Source organism: Ambystoma mexicanum, chromosome 7p (assembly GCF_040938575.1).
Source record: "Ambystoma mexicanum isolate Mex_15411 chromosome 7p, UKY_AmexF1_1, whole genome shotgun sequence".
In the NCBI taxonomy this organism is placed as follows: domain Eukaryota; kingdom Metazoa; phylum Chordata; class Amphibia; order Caudata; family Ambystomatidae; genus Ambystoma; species Ambystoma mexicanum.
This window is the reverse complement of record NC_090939.1, coordinates 720205824-720226244: the sequence shown is the minus strand read 5'-3', so window position 1 is coordinate 720226244 and position 20421 is coordinate 720205824. Positions and strand designations below refer to the sequence as shown.

General features: G+C 49.0%; 1 protein-coding gene across 6 annotated transcripts in view; it reads left to right on the top strand.

Annotated features, from left to right (window-relative positions):
* CTPS2 (CTP synthase 2) overlaps positions 1 to 20421 on the top strand; it is a 2467148-nt gene that overhangs the window by 1434899 nt on the left and 1011828 nt on the right. For all 6 annotated transcript variants that reach the window (XM_069636801.1, XM_069636799.1, XM_069636802.1 and 3 more), the window contains one exon: positions 7856 to 7944. In XM_069636801.1, the coding sequence (XP_069492902.1) occupies positions 7856 to 7944 (89 nt within the window). The remainder of the gene's footprint in view (positions 1 to 7855; positions 7945 to 20421) is intronic.

Genomic DNA, 20421 nt, shown 5'->3' with positions numbered 1-20421 from the left:
AGGTATGGGTGATTATTGGTCATCCTTTTTCAGACAGTTGAGCATTCCAACTATCTAAGGTTTCATACCTGATCTCCTTTGTGTATACATATATAACGTTCTCCATATTACCACTTTCAACTCATGCTAAGCTGTCAAATACTCCTCTGACATCTGACGCCTCCTGGAAGAACTTGACCTCGATGTCCTCAGTCTCACTGAGACATGATTCACTTCCAGCTCTGTCACAAGCGTTGATACTCTCCTCCCAGATGGCTACAAGAACCTCTCCGCGCCTAGATCCAACCGCTCCGAAGGGGGTGTAACCTTTATCTTCCCAGAGTGGATTCCTGCCTCTGTCATTCCTGTGCAGGCCTACTCCTCTTTCGAATGCCTTGTCTTTAGGCTCTCTCTCTCTCCTGGCCACTCTCTTACCAAGGCTGCTATCTATCAGCCACCTGGTCAGATCACCTCCTTCCTCTCTGAGTGGGCGGACCTCTCCTCCTCCCTCCTGGCATCAACCACTCAACTCCTATTTCTTGGAAACTTCAACATCCACCTGGATGTTTCCTGTGCCTCCTCTGGACTCTTTTGCGACCTCTGCAACTCTCTCTCTCTTTATATTTTCCCCTCTGGCCCGACTCACTCTGCAGGGCACACTCTGGATGTTCTAATCTCCACAGACCTCATCTCTCTATCCCTCTGACCACCCCCCTCTCCTGGAATGATCACTTTCTCCTTTCCTCCCACCTCTCCCTCTTTACCCCTCAGGCCAAGCCAACTCCAGCACTGCCACCTACCTTCTCAGTCAACCGACCCATGAAGCGTGTGTCAGTTGAGGCTTTCGCCGCCACTTTCTCTCCCCCTCCTCCTCCTTTGGCTGACTCACATCTTGACACAGCCCTTTCCATGCTCCACTCTTCCATCTCTCATACTCTTGATCTTCTTGCCCCTGTCATGAGGATCCGCTTGAAGCCCAAAGCCAAGTGCAACTCCTGGCACTATTCGGACCGCGTCACTCTTAAACACAAGTGCAGGGTAGCTGAGAGGAAATGGCTAGCTTCTTGTGCATCCTCTGACAAACTGGCTTGCCGCCTGCTCCAAAGGCAATACCGTCTCTCTGTCTGCACTAGGAAGAGAGCCCACATCCAAGCCCTACGTCTCTGCGGCATCTAACAACTCAGCCAAACTCTTTAAAATGTGCAAGGAGCTGGCTAATCCTGCTGCAGTCTCTACCTCTCCTGTCCCCACCCAGGCTCTCTCCATGGCTCTGGATTCTCATTTCATCTCTAAAACCCAGGACATGCAGTCCACCCTCTCTTCCTCTCCTCTTTCCTCTACCTATGCCCCCCCCCCTCTTGCAACCTTCCGCCCTCTTTCTCTGCCTTTTCTTTTCTGTACTCCCCTGACAAGGTCTCTAGAGAAGTCTTATATAGGAAGGTCTCGTCAAAACAGGTTCTTCCCTGTTCTTCCAAAACCATCAAGGACCACATTGACACCCTCGCTCCTGCCCTGGCTGACTTCTGCAACTGTTCCTTCACTACTGGAGCCTTCCCTTCCCCCCTGAAGTACTCTCTTGTGAACCCTCTTCTGAAGAAACCCTCAGCCGACCCCTCCTGCCTGGCAAACTATCGACTGATCGCCATCGCTCCTTTCCTTGGAAAACTCCTGGAAAAGCTGGCCATCTCCCAGCTTAATCTTCACACTGAATCTGTTGGTTGTCTACATGGCCATCAGTCTGGCTTTAGAGCAGCCAGAAGCACGGAAACTGCTCTCCTGAACATCCATGAAGACCTGCTTGCTAACCTTGATTCTAATCTCCCCTCTGTCCTCATCTTACTTGATCTCTCTTCTGCCTTTGACACGGTCAACCATGCCATACTGCTCAATCGTCTCTGTGATAACCTGAGTATCACTGATCAGGCCTTGGCCTAGCTGACCTCTTTCCTCTCAGATCGACCCTCTCAGGTCCAACTTGGGTCCTTCCTTTCCTCTATCTCATTCTCTACCTCTGGTGTTCCCCACAGGTCTAACTTCTCTTCCTGGCTGTTCATCCAATACCTGGCACATCTTGCCCATTGCATTGCCACTCTCTGCCCCAACCTTCAGTGCTATGCAGATGACACTCAGCTTGTTTTCAAGCTCCCCTCTGCCACCTCTTCTCCTTCTCTCATCTCTGACTGTCTGTCTGCTATCCAGGAGTGGTGTGCCGCCAACGATCTCTGCTTTAATGCCAGTAAGACGGAGATCCTCCTCATCAGCACACCTGCTCCCTCCTTTCCTGTCACTTTCTGGCCGGCCTACTCTATCCCTCTTCCTGCTGCCACCTGTGAGGCTAAGAGCCTTGGAGTCATCTTCGACTCCACTCTCTCCTTTTCTCCTCACATCTCTAACCTCTCTAAGAAGTCAAACTACGAACTGCACCTCCTCAGAGGTATTCTTTCTCTCCTCTCCCTCCCCCAGAAGCTCACTGTCTCTAGAGCTCTGGTTCTCTCTAGCTGGACTACTGCAAGAACCTCTTCTAAATCTTCCTACTTCTACTCTCTGCCCTCTGCAACTCATCCAGAACAGGACTGTGAGTCTTGTCCTTGGCCTCAAGCCCAGGGATCATATCTCTCCAGCACTGAAATCTCTGCATTGGCTCCCAGTGGCTGCAAGGATTAAGTTTAAGACCATCAGCATTGCCCACAAGGCCTTCTGGGGCCTGGGTCCTCAATACCTCCAACTCTCCCTTTGTAAATACCTTCCTACTCAAACTCTTTGCTCCTCCAACTCCCTCAGGGCCAGTCGCTTCTCCAAGCAACGAGTTGGTGGTAGATCTCTTTCTTCAGCTGATGTCTCCTTCTAGAGCAGCCTCCCTGCCTCTCTGAAACTTCAGGAGAACCATCTCCGGTTCCTGAAGCACCCCAAAACCTTCCTCTTTGCTTCTGCCTTCTCTCTTCCTCTCCCCTGCTGATTTCCTGTCCAATACTGCACTGGTCACCTGCACTGCCTCCCGGCAAACCTTGCACTTGGGTCTGTATCTGTAACCCTACAGTCCCCCTACCTGCACTTTTTGACACCTGTTGTCTGCATTTACCCTTGCACTTGCCACCTGCTGGCCGCACTTCTTGTATTGTTTGATCAGATGTTCAGCACTGCCCCCTTTCCTTGGCACCTCTCCCCTCCCTTGCACTTGCTCGATCTCACTATCACCTGGCCTAGTAAGACCGTTGTCTCTGTCCTCCCTCTGTTCTCGCTCCCTTGCCTCGTTGCTCCTTGAAACACTTGTGTATAGGTGTGTTATCAATGCCATATCATATCATATTAGCCACTTATATGGTAGAAGCCAAGCTCCCTGAGGCAGACATGGCCAACGTCATCCCTACAGGGGTAGCGACCGCACAGCACCTAGAGGAGGTGCTTCTGCATATGCGGTGCCCTCTGAAGCTCCCGGTGCAAAGTCTCTCTGAAGTGGACTTCTGCCATTTATTCCCTGCAGGAGTCAGAATATCTCTATTTGGCAAAGAATGGAGAAATACCACCTCAAATGCCTGTGCCTTACAGGCCGTCCAACAGGGATGCTGCTCGCGTTTGCCTCTCGCCCTATAGACAACACTCTTGCCACCAACCTTTGCCTCCTGAACCTCTCCTACTTGAGGAGATCCATCATCTCCTGGCAGAACTTGTACTGCCGTTTAATATGTGCTTGTGCCTTTGCAGCGGAATGTCATGCCAACACAGGTGTTGAATGCAAGTGTACAAAGTCTGCAAAGCTGCAACGTAAGGCTGCTGAGTTTACTAAGCCAGAACATATGGCCTTGGTTCACTAGTTACTTTATAGTTTGTTCTATTTCAAACAATGAAGTCTAAGGCTCCTTTCTTTTTTTGCACTGATTAGGCTACTGCAAATCAGTGCTTAATTTGTAAAAAAATAATAAGTGCTGGGGCTCAAATATTTTCATACGCACCAATGCCACTTCAGGATGGGCAGCTCCCCACACACTGTTGCCACCACCCACAGCTGCTCTCCATGCTGGCAAAATAACATACTTGTGTCTTGACATGAGACAAATGTTTAACTGTTTCTTTAAACACAATCATCATTTACATTTTGCTTTGATGCTATAGGTGTTCATTATGTTACTGGCAGTTAAAATAATGAAGTTGCCAAAACACCACATCATAATCAAACTGAGTCTGAGATAATACGTGTTGGGGCTCAGAAATGGGTTCCAGGGCTGAGCCCTGGCAAACACCACTACAAATTAAGCACTACCAAAAATCCTTGAGATAACATCAATATCTATCATTAGTACCCTGTGGGGGGGGGGGCAGCCTCTCAGCCAATGAGGAGGCTCAGAATGGGGAGAATTACCAGCAGTAATCCTCTGCTCTGAGCCGCCACGCGGCTGGAGGCCGCCATCTTCCCCTGCCGGGGTATGAATTAAGTGTCCCCCCCTTAACCCTCCATTCACAGAATTCCCTCCCTGCCCGGGACACCCCCAACCACACTTACCTTCTTTTCTGTCCATTTTGGGAGCAGATGCATTTGGAACACTTCTGTACCCAGTGCGTCCGTTCCCGATCTGCGACAGGCCGCCATGGAAAGGAGGAAGGAACTACACTTAGTTCCTTCTGTCCTTTCCATGGCGGCCATTTTTGAAAACACTTTTTCCCTATTTTTTTTAATGGTCGCCATGGAAAGGGAAAAGGGACTACATGTAGTCCCTTTTCGCTTTCCATGGTGGCCATTTTGTTTGTTTACTTTTTTTTATTGTTTTCAGTGGCCACCATAGAAAGGGAAAATCGATTTCGTTTTCCCTTCCCTGGTGGCCAATTTTTTACTTTTTTTTCCTGTTCCGGAGCATTTCGGAACAGAAAGAAAAATGCTTTTAGTACCCTGGTTTTACGGGCTGAGCTCCTAATAGCAATAAGCCTCTCGCAGGGGGTGCATTACCACTTCAGGTAATGCTCCAGGGCCTTTGTTAAGGCCCTTGCTTCGTTCGGGCCTGTAACCACAGGCCCCGGGACATTACCTGAAGTGGTAATGCCCCCATCCCTGCTCTGGGCTTATTGCTTAAATAACCAACACAAGCAAGGCCGTCACCAGCCTCCAAACACCAGGCTGCTATCTGAGTCATCGGGTCATCAAAGGCATCAGGGCATAAATAAGTAAATCAATGATATTGATCTCAGCGGGTTAACTACACTACGGGCCGCTTGGACCAGCAGTATCTATAGGAGATCGATCAAGGTGGGATGTAAGAGTGTCAGAGGGGCACATCTGGGAATTATTGAGAACAGCAGGTACTGGCAGCCATCACATACCTCCCCATGCCCTGCTGATGCTTGGCGCATGAGCGTTCGAATGCCAGCGCCAGGAACATCCTCCTCAAGCGAGCCCCCTCTTTGGAAATCCAAGCTTGCTGCAGCTCTGTGGATTCCTGGCGTATGAGCGTTATAACACCAGTGCCTGCACCGGGAACCTCCTCCTGCTCAGGTCAGCCCCCTCTTTAGAAATCCAAGCTCTTTACTCTGCAGGAAATTCCCTCCACCACTGCCCTGCCGCCCCACTGCTGAAGCGGTAGTAAGTAGATTACATATGTTCAGACCGCCAGCTTGCCGTAGCTTGTAATGTTTTCAGACCATGCTTACATAAAATATGTGACAATCCAGCATCAAAATTCTAGATTCCTCAAGAATGTTCAAGAGAGAACAAGAGAGAGAAACAATCTATGAATTTAAGTCCACTAGAGAAAGGTTCTAAGAGCCACTATTGGCTATTGGGAGCTGGTGGATAAGTTTCTTCACAGACTGATACAAATAACTAGCAGAACGGTGGCCAGTGACCAGGCTAAGGTGAAAGTCCCAGACCACCAGACTATTTGTAAAATAATCACAACCACATATCAAGATGAGGCCTAAACTTCCTCTTTGACACCGTCCACAAGGTGTGCAACTGCTTTGAATAGACCTCAAGGCAATATGTAGAACTTCACAAAACACCTAAATTAAATAAGAAATAAGAAATTGAAATGCCATTAAGATCAACAGGGTACCTTACACCATGACAGTATATCTGCAAATTTTTGCTAAGCAAGGCATCCTACCCAGAGATTCTCAGGAAAGTTCACACACATTTAACACTCACTCGCACATTCTTGTTTTTTGTCTGGACTGGCAGCAATAATTCCCTAGTTAACTAATGTGCTCCTTTCCTCGCTAAGTAAATTTAGCCTCCTCAACCCTGCAGCTTTTTATAAAATTAGTAGGGCATCCTGTCATTCTTAATTGATATAATCTTCCATGTGTGGTTTACTGAGTTGCCTTCTTTTAATGCAGGGAAATTACTAGAGAACAGAGATCGTGTGTGGGAAGCCATTGCTTAGGGAGATCATTCATAGTGGAGCCCAGCACTAGCTTAAGTGGTACCTCACTTTCACACTAACACCAGAACCCAGAGAGGAAAGTGGAAGACAGGAGGTAGGGCTGCTGTGAGAGAAAGCATAGGCCAGGCACAACACTCAGTTGGGAACATTCAGTTTAAAGCGCACTTCGCATGACAGTGCCCTCAGAGCCCCCTTGCGTTGCTGCCTATAGAACAAGGTGTTTGTGTTGTTTTGAACCTCTCAGAGAAGTTGGGCATGGGGACCCACAATCTGTGGTGCACAAATGCTCTTTGCTCGCTCATTTGACTGCGGCTGTCAGAACCATGTCATTTTATTGCAGTGCACCGTGCTGCAGCATCTCAAAGTTCTCAGAAGTAGCACGAGGCAGCATGGTATAGCTATATTGCAAATCAAACAAACGCCCACGTAAAAGATGGCAAAAACACGGTGCAGGGCTTTCATCACGAGTCTGGTGGTAACCCTTAAATGCGGCGGTAGCGCTATTACCGCTGCATTTAAGGGTCCGCCAGATCATGACCTCGGCGGATTTCGCCCCAGCTCTGAGCTGGGGGGAAATCCGCCGAAAAAATTTGCGCTCATACCTCCGGCGGGAAATTAGCACCGGGGAGTTCGGCGGTAGGGCAGATAGCGCCGGCAGTATTAGCCCTACCGCCAAACCCCCGGTGCTGTTAGCGCCGGATCACAGGTTTGGCGGTAATGGAATTCCCCATTCTCCACTGAGCCCAATAGGGGATGCCCCATTCCCCATTGGGCTCAATGGGGAATTTTCGTGCTCTTACCACTGGCGGATTTCCCGCCGGCGGTAATAGCGTGAATTTTCAGCGGATTTCTCCCCAACTCAGAGCTGGGGAGAAATCCACCGAAGCCCTGATTTGGCGGACCCTTAAATCCGGCGGTAATAGCGCAACCGCCGGATTTAAAGGTTACCGCCAAACTCGTGATGAGGCCCTAAATTGATGATTTTCGGCGAGTTTACCACCGGCGGGAAATCCGTTGGCGGTAATAGCGAAAATGTTCCCATCGGGCCCAATGGCAAATGAGGAATTCCCGAATGGGCCCAATGGGGGATGGGCAATAACCGTTCCGCCAAACCCGTGATCCGGCGTTAATACCGCCGGGGGTTTGGCGGTAGGGCTAATAGCGCCGGCATTACCGCCCAACTCGTGATGAGGCCAAATTCGCACCTGTCAATGTTCATTGGTGAGTATTGTGAAAAGTACGAATATACGTAATCCAGCATTAATAACATCGGATACCATTACACTGAAAACATTACGAAATGCCATGGTTCTGATGTGCTACTTCATTATCTCATATTTATTTGCATTCGTTGGACCTCTGGATATACCGTTGTCTTTAATGTACTTGCTCTTTGTTTTCTAAAGTTGATGTAGGGATACATCTCATCAGCGGGAGTCTCTGTCGATATGCAAATGTATTAATATTTATTTTATGATTCGTTTTATCATATTTTCCGTCCATAGTACATCGACTCAGTAGAGCTGGAAGGTTCTACCAAGGCCGAAGACCCAGTGAAATACCACATGGCTTGGGAAAAGTTATGTAAAGCAGAGTAAGTGTTCGCTGTGACTATTGTAGAAATGATCCATTTACATGTAAATGTGTTGAATTCTCATAAGAAAGATATGATATTGTCACGGTCTTTCAGGAAAAATGCAAAATCACCCTTTTTGCTCACCTTTATGTGCAGACACATGCAAGTGCAGTCCTACCTCAGGCCCAGGCCCTGCAAGTGCAGCCCTGCCTCTGGCCCAGGCCCTGCTCCCAAACATATGCGTTGCCTCAGCTTTCCACCTACGCACTTCCAGTGGTACAGCACTCCAAACTCAAATTACCCTTGCCCTTGTTTGTGGGTGCTTGTCAGAATCCGGAGCAAAAGGCCAATGCAGAATTGATAAGTAACATTGGCACACATGTACTAGCAGTGGCGGCTGGAGTATTTTCTAATTGGAGGGGCATACGCGTTTCCCACGAATATTCCTAAGCAACCGAGTTTCGCGAGGGAGTCTGACCCAACCAATGAGGGCTGGGGGAGGGTCTGAAGCGAGAACATTTTTAAAATAGCAGGTTAAAATTGGGCTTTTTACAGTACATTTTCTGTGAGTAATTGGGGGAAATGCCACAAGGTTGCAATCGGTTTTGTAGAGCAACACATGAAAAATAAATCCAATAGATGCAAGTCCCCTACAGTGCACAGCAGCGTTTTCCTATGACTTTTCATGATATCTTTTTACCACAATATATGCCATTATCAAAAACATGTTCATGCTCGCTGTGCCCATACATGTCCCCGCTGGCTTCATCAATATATGTCAATAATCCCATATGAGAACCTACTCACATATGCTTTGCACATAAATGTTTTGCACCTTGAGCGTCTTCAGGTGAGTGTATTGGGCCAGCACCCTCCTGGGCCTTGCTTTGTTTAATTTAGTGACTTTTTTCTGCCCCAGACCCAGCACGCGCCCCTTGCAGTCCCCAGCACCTCCACTGCCCTCTCTCTCCCTCCTCCCAGCCCGCCCCCAGACCCTGATTGGGTGATCCTACAAACCTTGCCTGGTGTAATCACTGGCGTCTCCATGCACACTCGTTTTGCACCTTGAGCGTCTGCAGGTGACTGTATTACGCCAGTGACCCTCCTGGGAATTGCTTTGTTTAATTTAGCCACTGTTTTCTGTCCCAGACCCAGCCCACGCCCCTTGCAGTCCGCAGCACCTCCACTTCCCTTTCCCTCCCACCTCCCGCCTCCCAGCCTGCCCCGGACCCTGATTGGGTGATCCTACAAACCTTGCCTGGTGTAATCACTGGCGTCTCCCTGCACGCCCGATTTGCACCTTGAGCGTCTGCAGGTGAGGGTATTGGGCCAGCGACCCTCCTGGGCCTTCTTTTGTTTAATTTAGCCACTATTTTCTGCCCCAGACCCAGCCTGCGCCCTTTGCAGTCCCCAGCACCTCCACTTCCCTCTCCCTCCGGCATTCAAGCCTGCCCCCGGACCCTGTTTGGGGGCTCCTAGAAACCTTGCCTGGTGTAATCACTGGCATCTCCCTGAACGCCCGATTTGCACCTTGAGCATCTGCAGGTGAGGGTATTGGGCCAGCGCCCCTCCTGGGCCTTCTTTTGTTTAATTTAGCCACAGTTTTCTGCCCCAGACACGGCCCGTGCCCTCGCAGTCCCCGGCATCTCCACTTCCCTCTCCCGCCTCCCAGCCTGCCCCCGGACCCTGAATGGGTGATCCTACAAAGCTTGCCTGGTGTAATCACTGGCGTCTCCCTGCACGCTCGTTTTGCACCTTGAGCGCCTCCAGGTGAGTGTATTGGGCCAGTGACCCTCCTGGGCCTTGCTTTGTTTAATTTAGCCACTGTTTTCTGCCCCTGACCCGGCCGCGCCCCTCGCGGTCGCCGGCACCTCCACTTCCCTCTTCCTCCCTCCTCCCACCTCCCAGCCCCGCCCCCAGACACTGATTGGGTGATCCTACAAATCTTGCCTGGTGTAATCACCGGCTTCTCCCTGCACGCTTGTTTTGCACCTTGAGCGTCTGCAGGTGAGTGTATTACGCCAGTGACCCTCTTGGGCTTTGCTTTGTTTAATTTAGCCACTGTTTTCTGCCCCTGACCCGGCCGCGCCCCTCGCGGTCGCCGGCACCTCCACTTCCCTCTTCCTCCCTCCTCCCACCTCCCAGCCCCGCCCCCAGACACTGATTGGGTGATCCTACAAATCTTGCCTGGTGTAATCGCCGGCTTCTCCCTGCACGCTTGTTTTGCACCTTGAGCGTCTACAGGTGAGTGTATTACGCCAGTGACCCTCTTGGGCTTTGCTTTGTTTAATTTAGCCACTGTTTTCTGCCACAGACCCAGCCCACGCCCCTCGCAGTCCCCAGCACCTCCACTTCCCTGTCCCTGCCACCTCCCACCTTGCCGCCGGACCCTGATTGGGTGATCCTACAAACCTTGCCTGGTGTAATCACCAGCGTCTCCTTGCACACTCGTTTTGCACCTTGAGCGTCTGCAGGGGAGTGTATTACGCCAGTGACCCTCTTGGGCTTTGCTTTGTTTAATTTAGCCACTGTTTTCTGCCACAGACCCAGCCCGCGCCCCTCGCAGTCCCCAGCACCTCCACTTCCTTGTCCCTGCCACCTCCCGCCTTGCCGCCGGACCCTGATTGGGTGATCCTACAAACCATGCATGGTGTAATCACCGGCGTCTCCTTGCACACTCGTTTTGCACCTTGAGCATCTGCAGGTGAGTGTATTGGGCCAGCGACCCTCCTAGGCCTTGCTTTGTTTAATTTAGCCACTGTTTTATGCCCCAGACCTGGCCAGCACCTCTTGCAGTCCCCGGCACCCCCACTTCTCTCTCCCTCCTGCCTCCCAGCCCACCCCTGGACCCTGATTGGCGTCTCAATACACACCTTCCCAGGGCAGCCCTCTGCCCGGCAGCCCTCTGCAGCTAAGGGCCCAGAGGCAAAGGGCAGCTCCAACTGAGGCGGCTCCAGAAAGTGTCTGCAGGTGTCAGCAGCGGAAGCCAGTGGCCTGCCGTCAACCAGCATCGACTTGTAAGGTAGGAGTGGCCTTGGTGAGGAATAGAGCAATTACTCAACCCCATAGCAAACTTACCCACACCGGGACAATGGGCCTCATTCCGAGTAGGGCGGTAAGGGTTAACGGTCACCGGTAATGAGACCGGTGCTGTTAAACCCTTACCGCCCTGCTACGAGTTCCCTTTGCGGGTCCTCAAAGGAAGGGACCCGCAAAGGGACTCCGGGGTCAATAATGGTACCGTAATTTACGGTACCGTTATTGCCGCCTTCCCCCTTCCCATTGAGCCCTATGGGGGCTCAAATGGGAATGGGGAATAGCCCTGGTGAATGGGGAATTACCGGTCCCTCTGACCTCGGAATGGACCGGTAATTACTCCATTCACCAGGCCGGAGTTTGGATGAGTTCGGAGGCAGCCAAGCCACAAATAGCGGCGTAGTTACCTGCAAACTCGGAATGAGGCCCAATATCGTGAGTACTATCCTCTGCCTCGCTCTCTCCCACTATACAGGACTCTGAAATGTAGTTGTGCTCTCAAATCTAGTTGTGTTCTGAAATCTATTTGTGTATTACCTTGTACTCAGAATGCATTGTGAAAGGTAGGCCTCTCTTCCACTATAGAGGTCTCTCAAATCTAGTTGTGTTTTATCTTGTGCCCAAACAGCATTGTGAGACCTAGGCCTCTCTCCCACTATACAGGACCCTCAAATCTAGTGCTGTTTTATCTTGTGCTGAAACTGCATTGCAAGATCTAGGCCTCTCTCCCACTATACAGGACCCTCAAAGCTAGAGGAGTTTTATCTAGTGCCCAAACTGCATTGTGAGAAGTAGGCCACTCTCCCTCTATACAAAGCTCTCAAATCTAGTTGTGTTCTCAAATCTAGTTTTGTATTACCTTGTACTCAAACTGCATTGTGAAAGGTAGGCCTCACTCCCACTAGACAGGACTCCGAAATATAGTTGTGTTTTACCTTCTACTCATACAGCATTGTGAAACGGAGGCCAATCTCTCCCACTATACGGAACACTCAAATCTAGCGGTGTTCCTTCTTGTACTCAAAACTAGTTGTACTCTATCTTGTACCCAAAATGCATTTGAAACGTAGGCCTCAACCACACAACACAGTCAACTAGGTGCCATGCCACTCACAGGCCACAACAGAGCAGCATGCTGGTGCACCACTAGGCCCAATGAGACCCACTGCAGCCATTTCCTACCTCCACCATTGCACATCCCATCCCCCTTCCACAGTGCACCTTCAACACACATCCCTCACCCCCTCCTTTCCCCTGCCCTCACCACACCTACCCGCCTCAGCCTCTCTCACTCTCCCCCACCTGTAGATCTCGCTCTGCGCATCTAAGAGTGGCAAGATAGAGAGACGGATTAGAGAACTTCGTCCCGCGGAACACACCAGAGAATACTGTGAGACACCTAATATGCCCATCACACTCCAGCCGCGCCAACAACCAACCCCCGACTCCTTCCGCTCACACTTTCGCCAATCAACTACACATCACCCCTAACTCCCACTTCCCCAGCCTTCGCACAGCAAGAGTAGCTTGCTAGCCAATAGCCCGATCACCAGAGAACCGCCCACTCTCTCCCACACACTCATGACCGCTCATAATGCAAGGAAAGGGGCAAGACTACAGGCACCTAATGCCCCCACTAGCATCACCCGTCCTCCTACCCAGTTCACAACCACTACCACCGCAGTACAGGAGAAAAACCTCACCGCCCTCACCCAACCCAGTCCTAGCTCTCTTCCCTTCCGCCCCCAGTTCCCCCAATCCAATTGCTCCCTCATCTCCATATTCCAATGCCCACCTTGTTACTCCCCCCACACTGCCAGTCCCCTCATCAGACACTGCAGTCCCCCCAACTCTACCCACCCTCTACCCACAAAGGCATCATACCAAATACCTTACACTATCATTAACGCCAGGTCAGTTTCCAAAAATAAACTCCACGTCTATGACCTCATCATGGAAAAAAACAGACATCCTATTCATTACTGAGACCTGGTTCTCTGATGACTACGAACCCATCTCACATGAGAACTTTCAAACTGGCTACATTATCACAGTCCGGAACAGATCACGAAGGGGAGGGGGGCTTGCAATACTACACAAAGACCAATTCAAACTAATAACCAAGGACACCTCCACCAGTACCACAGACTACGAATCCCTCCTGGTAAAACTCCCAACTCGCACCCTCCACCTCACACAGCTTCCTACTCATCTACAGACCCCTAGGCTATAACAAAAACTTTGCAGACACATTTGGTGAAGCACTGACCGCCAACCTCATCCTACACCCAACCCTCACCATCCTAGGAGACTTCAACATTTGGTTCGACTCCCCATCAAACACTATGACCAGATCACTCACAGACAGTCTAGTACCACTCAACCTGAAACACCATATCTCCACTCCCACCCACACTAGAGGCCACAGCCTTGATGCAATATTCAGCACCACAAACATATTTACCCAGTTCCCGCACCCCCTGTCGTGGACAGATCACTCAGCACTGTTTTTCACCATAGCACTGAACACTGTGGTCAGCAGCCAAGGCCCCACACGACCACCACCAACCCCCCCCCCTCTACTTTCCCATTATGGAACAAAGTGGTAATCACCCTAGATCTTCAATTCTCACTCCGCAACTCCCTCAACTCACTCTTCGTCAAGGAAGTATGCCCAGCAATATATTCCTTCGAGGTCTGGCTTACAAATGCCCTCATGCCCATCACCCTGTCAAAACGTACCTCACAGAGATCTGGACCAGGGTCAAGGTGGTTCACCCCCAATCTCATACCACTAAAAAATCTTAAACACCGTCTTGAACGGGCCTGGAGAGCCGACCCAACAGCCCAGAACAAAACCGCCCTAGCAAGGACAACCAGAATTTACAGATCAGAAATCAGAAAAATCAAGAAATCATTCTATGGGAACCGAATCCAAAATGCTTGCAACCCAAGTAAGGAACTACATAATATCATAGCTGAATTCAAATTCTCCTCATGCTCCCGCCTGCCCACTTCAAGCTCCCAAGCCGCATGCGACACCCTCGCTCCTTTTCTACAATGCCACCAACGAAAGACACACCACCATCATCTCTAAACTAAAACTCTTAACGCCACGCCCACTCACCAACAGTCCTCCACCCAAAATCCCCCAAAATCACAATATTTTTTTGACTCATTCTCTCCCATCACACACCAAGAATTCCTCTAGCTTGTAGCAGTCAGCCACCCGTCAGGCTCCCCTGAAGACCCGTGCCCACCCTCAATGCTCAAAGAAATACTATCCTCCCCCTGTGCAGGTAACGTCGCACGTGCAATCCTTAATCATTCACTCATACCAGGATCCTTCCCGAAAGCCCTAAAATCACCCTACATCAAACCGATTCTCAAAAAAAACCTACTCTTGACCCTCTCCTCCCCCCAAAACTACCATCCTATCTACAATACACGTTTCATCGCCAAACTCATGACCGCGCTGCTTACAAACAGCTTGGCCAATTTGCTGAAGCCAACAACCTCCTAGACCCAGATCAATCAGGATTCAGACCACTGAGGGGAATAGAATCTTCCCTAGTCTCTATCTGGGATGACCTAAAAAGAACAGCCGATGCAGACGGCTGCGCGGTCCTCATCCTGCTAGACCTCTCCGCAGCCTTCGATACCATCGACCACTCAATTATTTTAGTCAGACTGCATACACTAGGAATTAAAAGTACAGCCCTTTTGTGGATCTCATCCTTTATCTGCAATTGGTCACGAATCATGCACCTTGACCAGTACACATCCATATCACGACCAGTATGTTAAGGTGTTCCCCAAGGAGCGTCCACATTACCCCTAATCTTCAACTTGTACATACAATCCATTTGCGCAATCATCCGCTCGTACAACCTTACCTGCTACAACTACGCAGATGATACCCAGATCATCCTCAAAATCCCAATTTTCGTAGGCTACGGCAGCCCGGACCTGTCATCGTGCCTCTCTGACATTGACCACTGGATGACGACCCACCACCTCATCCTCATCCCTGGGAAAACCGAAATCCTAGTCGGTAGGAAAACATTGCTCCTCCCTCACCCAATCCCGTGGCCCAAACCACTAGGACAAACACTGGGAACTCGCTAATGTGGTAAAAAAACCTTGGATGCGAGTTGGACTCAGAGTTATCCTTCACCCAACACAGCACCAGCGTATCTAAAACCTGCTTCTTCCACCTACGGCTTCTCAGGTGGATTTTCCGCTACCTCACCTATCCCCACCGTTTCTCAGCCATCAACACCATCATACTGTCCCTCCTAGACTATGCAAACTGCCTCTACTTAGGAGCTCTGCATCCCAACTAAGGAAACTCCAAAGAATCCAAAACACGGCAACATGCCTGCTTATTAATCTGCCCACCTTGCGAATCCTCCACTGGCTCCCTATTGCTCGACGCACCGACCTTCCAGGGACCTCAGATCTTGCACAGCATTTCGCCTAGTGATCCCATCCCACAGCTCCACAAGCCTTGGCTGTTCCTCCTTCTCCGTCCAAGCGCCAATACTCTGTAATTTCCTTCCCCTACACATTTGCAACACTGAAAACCACCTGAAATTCAGGAAGGCCCTTAAAAGCTGGCTTTTCCCAATATTCTCCTAATCCATTGCACCCTAGAATACACCACTAATAAACTCCCTTGCATCAATCACAACACAGGGACCGGAAGCTCTCGCAGCGGTTTCACCTGACATACCACCACCAATTACTGAACAACACTGCCAGCCGACAAGTACTCCAGGTAAGCCAGCAGCTGTCGCTGTGGCACACCTGAAACATTATCAACCCACCCACTACAACACTCCCACCCGACAAGCACTCCAAGTAAGCCAGCAACTTTTGCTGTGGCACACCCGCAACATTCTCACAGCGCCCCTGCCCGCCGGTACACATGAGAATACCATGAACAATGTGATAAGTAGCCCAGGCTAGCACACGCCCATCTTGAAAGAATCAATGCGATTGTTAACCAGCATAGCTCACTGAGGGAATTCTCAATACTAACAGTCACCCACTACAAATATACTCGCAAATCTAGGTATAACAAACCATCGATGACTGTTATATTACGGAAATCTACTGTACTATATGGTGAAAACCACGGCCTTGTGAAACCTAGGCCTCTCCCCACCTTACAGGGTTCTCAAATCTAGTTGTAGCCTCCTTCTTTGCTTGTAGCCTCCTTCTTTGTTTATTGTTTGATGAAGCATACAGCATTGGAAACCTAGCCTCTCTCCCACTATACAGGATTCTCAAATCTAGGTGTAGCCTCCATCTATGTTTAATAAATGCTGAAACCTACTACATTGTCAAACCTAGGCCCATTGGTATAGGATTTCCAATTCTAGACCTGGAAAATTGTCGCCCCAGCCAAACAATTTTGCCGCTTGCGGTACGTATATCTCGTATCACTGGTGTGGACACAGGCTGGAGGCACGGCCAAGCATCCATGCACGATAGAATACGGCTGTGGCTATGCACATCCGGTCTAGCATCACACATAGCCCTCCAGACTGAAACACCTGACGTACCTCAATACCTCTGCCACTAGCATACAGCGACTACCACCCAAAAGGAACCCGGTATAGCTGACCTCACATAGACTCTCTCAACAATAGCAATCTATTGCAAACCCTCAACAGCACCCACCCACGTGTCTGATCTCCTTTGGGCTGCTAGTCGAGCCTTGCCAGCCACCCAAGTCTTAGAACAGCAACATGCGCACATGTATCTCCTAAGCTAAACTCCCGAGAATTTCCCACCACATCGACTACGGTCACCAAGGGCATTCCAACCGAGAAAAAGTGCATTGAGGCCAAACAAGTGCGGAAAGAGCGCTATATAAATAACCAAATACAATACAATAATGCCAGGAATGATAATATAAGAAAACATCTCCATGCTGGCTCTGCCAATATTTTCCAGAATCCCCACGTTAGAACATACTGCAGTTGGCTTTGCCAGTAAAAAAGCTACACTACAATAAGAAAACGTGTCCAGACTGCTGCACCATTGTAGGCCATTCTAGCTGCATAGTATCACTTATGTTTACTTTACTCTTGATGCACAGTAAAAAAATGCCATGCCACAGTAAGAAAATATATCCAGACTGACTGCACCAACATAAGCAAGCATAACCATGTAATAATAATTATGTTTGCTTTACGTTTAATGCCCAGTAAAAAAATGCCTTGAGACTGTAAGAATATATGGCCAGAATGGCTCTGCCAAAGGTGGCCAGTCTAGCATCATCATTTATTTATTTATTGTGCATTTGTTAGGCACTTATACAGTAAGTCAATTCTATTTCAAAGTGCCCACAAGGCAACAGTGAGGGAACATGGGATTGAAAACAGTGAATACAGTGGAAGATAAAGACGAACCTACTATGCCTTGTGAGTATTCAGAATGTGCAAGTGCAGCGAGAAGAGAGGAAGTGGGGATGGGGGTAAGTGCTGGAATGTCCATGCTCGTCCGTGAGCAGCAGATGAAGTGCATAATATGGTAAGTGATATGCGACCTGGAGCTGCATTGGGTAGAAAGTGCAAGATTGAGCCTGGTGGATGCTGAGGCAAGTGCTGCGAGGTAGGCATTGGCTGGGGCGATTGGGTATGTGAGGCCAAGTCCTTGAGGGATACATAAGTGGCCTGGCCATCAATCACAGCGACTGTGAGATTAGCAGAGGAGGGAAGAAGGGAAGGGGGAGGTGAAGAGGAAAGTCTTGACGAGCTTCCGGAATTTGAGGAGGTCCAGCTCAAGACGAAGAGGAAGGGGGAGGCTGTTCCATAAGAGGGAGCCAGCTGAAGAAAGTGACCGGCCTCCGGCCCGCTGTTTAGAAAAATGCTTTACACACAGAGAGTTGGTGCCAGAGGACCACAGAAGTCTAGAGGGAGAGTATTTAGTCTGCACCAAAGTATGCGTGTCTAACCACGTAATACCACCTAGCATACTTGTTTTTCTTTTGATACCCATTAAAAATGCCACAGTAATGAAATATATCAAGACTGGCACCACCAACGTAAGCCAATCTTACCACGCAATAACACTCATTTTTGTTTTGTCTTTGATTGCCAATAAAAAATGCCATACCGCAGTAAGAATATATAGCCAGTCTGGTGTCACCAATGTAGGCCAGTCTACTTATGTTTGCTTTACCTTTGATTTCAAGTGAGAAATGTCATGTCATATTAAAAAAATCATGCCTTTACTGCTGCTGCACCAATCATCCTGCACCACCGCAACAATCAGAGGTCCTCTCCCCTGCACACACGCATTCACACATCTATTCATTGTTTTCAATCACTCATGCATAAACATACACAGCATACACTTGCTCATTCGCATAGACATTCCCAGATACACTTCCTCATTCACACACACACCTATAGATACACCTATAGATACAAACCCTTGTATACAAGAATGCATAAATACATGCGTTTATTCTTACCTGAAACCCTGGTCTGGGCGCGGTCTTGCACAATGGCTCTCCAACTCCCGCACAGCACAAACAGAGACCAGAAAGTGGAGAGAGCTTCCTAGTTCCTAAGAGAATGCCGGTGGAGCTGGAGCGTCTCCTTTTCACTACCCAGAGAGACCTAAATGAGTGGGCATGTGCAGGAGCACCCCATAGGCACATCTAGGCCTTCAGATCCCCAGCCCACAACCCCAGTGGGTCATGCAAGGCTGGGGAAGCAAAACGCCCCAGGACATGTAAGGCTCATTGTGAATGTGCGCTGAGGAATTGTCAAAGGGAAACCACGTTTCTCTTTCACAGTTAATTAAAGCCATCCCAGGACAGCGTAGGAGCACTCAGTATTTTCACTGTGCTGACTTTGGCTTGTCAATATTGGGCGATGGTGGCAGGTCGGTATCCCCTCACCCAGTATGGATGAGCTGCCCCTGAGTACCAATGGCACAATTCAAGAAAATACATCAAGTGTACTGTAGTCCATAGAATTTTGGTATGCATCCTGTGACTCTGCAGATGGAATATGACTTCCATGATGCCTCGCCATTGATTCTGCTTGCTAGAAAAGAAGGCAGTTTTAATCCAAACGTTCTGAAGAGTCAAAGATTGTAGACCCCCCTGCCCTAGAGTGATCATGATGCACTTTATCCAAATGATGTCGGCCACAGACAACAGACATTTAAGACTCGCTCATAGAAACTCATACCTCAACCTGTTCCAGCTTCCATTTTAAGGGCACTAAGGGTCTTGTTGCCCAACATACTGTAAGGCAACTAGAGCAAATGTTTCTGTGCCTGTTACTCACAGATGTGCCTAGTGGTGTAAAGGTGCAATCTGCAACCTTCTTCATGCATGCTACCTTTTAAGGGAGAGTCCTCCAACCAAGCCTGTCTTTGTCAGTGGATTGCCCAATGCAAAACCAGGCCTCTTTGAATCTTGTTTACAGCTTCTTAACTCAGCTCCTTGCTTGATATTATCAGGAGTGCGGGTGGTGCCAAAAATCCTTAGCATGCACTGCTTCTATAGATACTTTTTTAAAGCATCAACCATAATGATGGACACAGTACAAAAGCTTTATAACATAACCTATTATTTGACCCAACTCAGAGGGCAGTCTCATGATTAGTTCACCCAATTCCAGTTGCAATGCATATCTGCTAGGTTTCATTCCTTTCCTGGAGAACATGAGAATGCTGTTACATCCTTATGACTCCTTTTATCCCATTCTTCACAGTATCAACCAGGTACTGACAGTCATCGCCCATGTATGGCAAAAGTGTTCCTGTTAGGAGCAGAGTGGACCTACTACTATTAATTATATATTGTTGATAGTTCCGTTTTTCTTCATATACTCTTCCAACTATACCTAGACTTTGATAGATGTTCATGTAAGCCTATGACTACCCATATCTTATTCTGGTCAACTAGGCCACCAACATTACTGAGGCTCCAGTGCTCTGAGCACTCTTTATCTATGGCCCTGTGCACTTTCTTGGAGGTCTCAATATGGCTCAGGTTCCTGACAGTCTAGATTCCCTAAATAATCTAAATGAGGAGCTTTATCTGGTTATTTATATAACCTGAAAAACACCACCCATTTCCATTCACTGTCCTTGGCAGGAGTTCCTGGATGCTGGACTATACTACCTACACACAAGGTGGGGCCAGAGCTGTTGAGTAAAGAAGGCTCCTAGTTCTTTTTGCAGACCTACGCTGTCCCTGCATCACCCAAGAGGTTCACAGGAGGTAGATTTTACAAGGGAAGGACCCATTCATTCTTCTGTCCACAATTTCTTGTTCATCCATATCATGATCTTACAGGAAATTATGCTTTTTCTTTGTGTCTGATCCAGATCTGACTTTTTAGCTTGGTTCTGTTAATCAGTCTTGCCTTGCACCACGTTCCACAACCACCTAGAGGATTGTCAACTCAAGGGTAAGACCCCTTG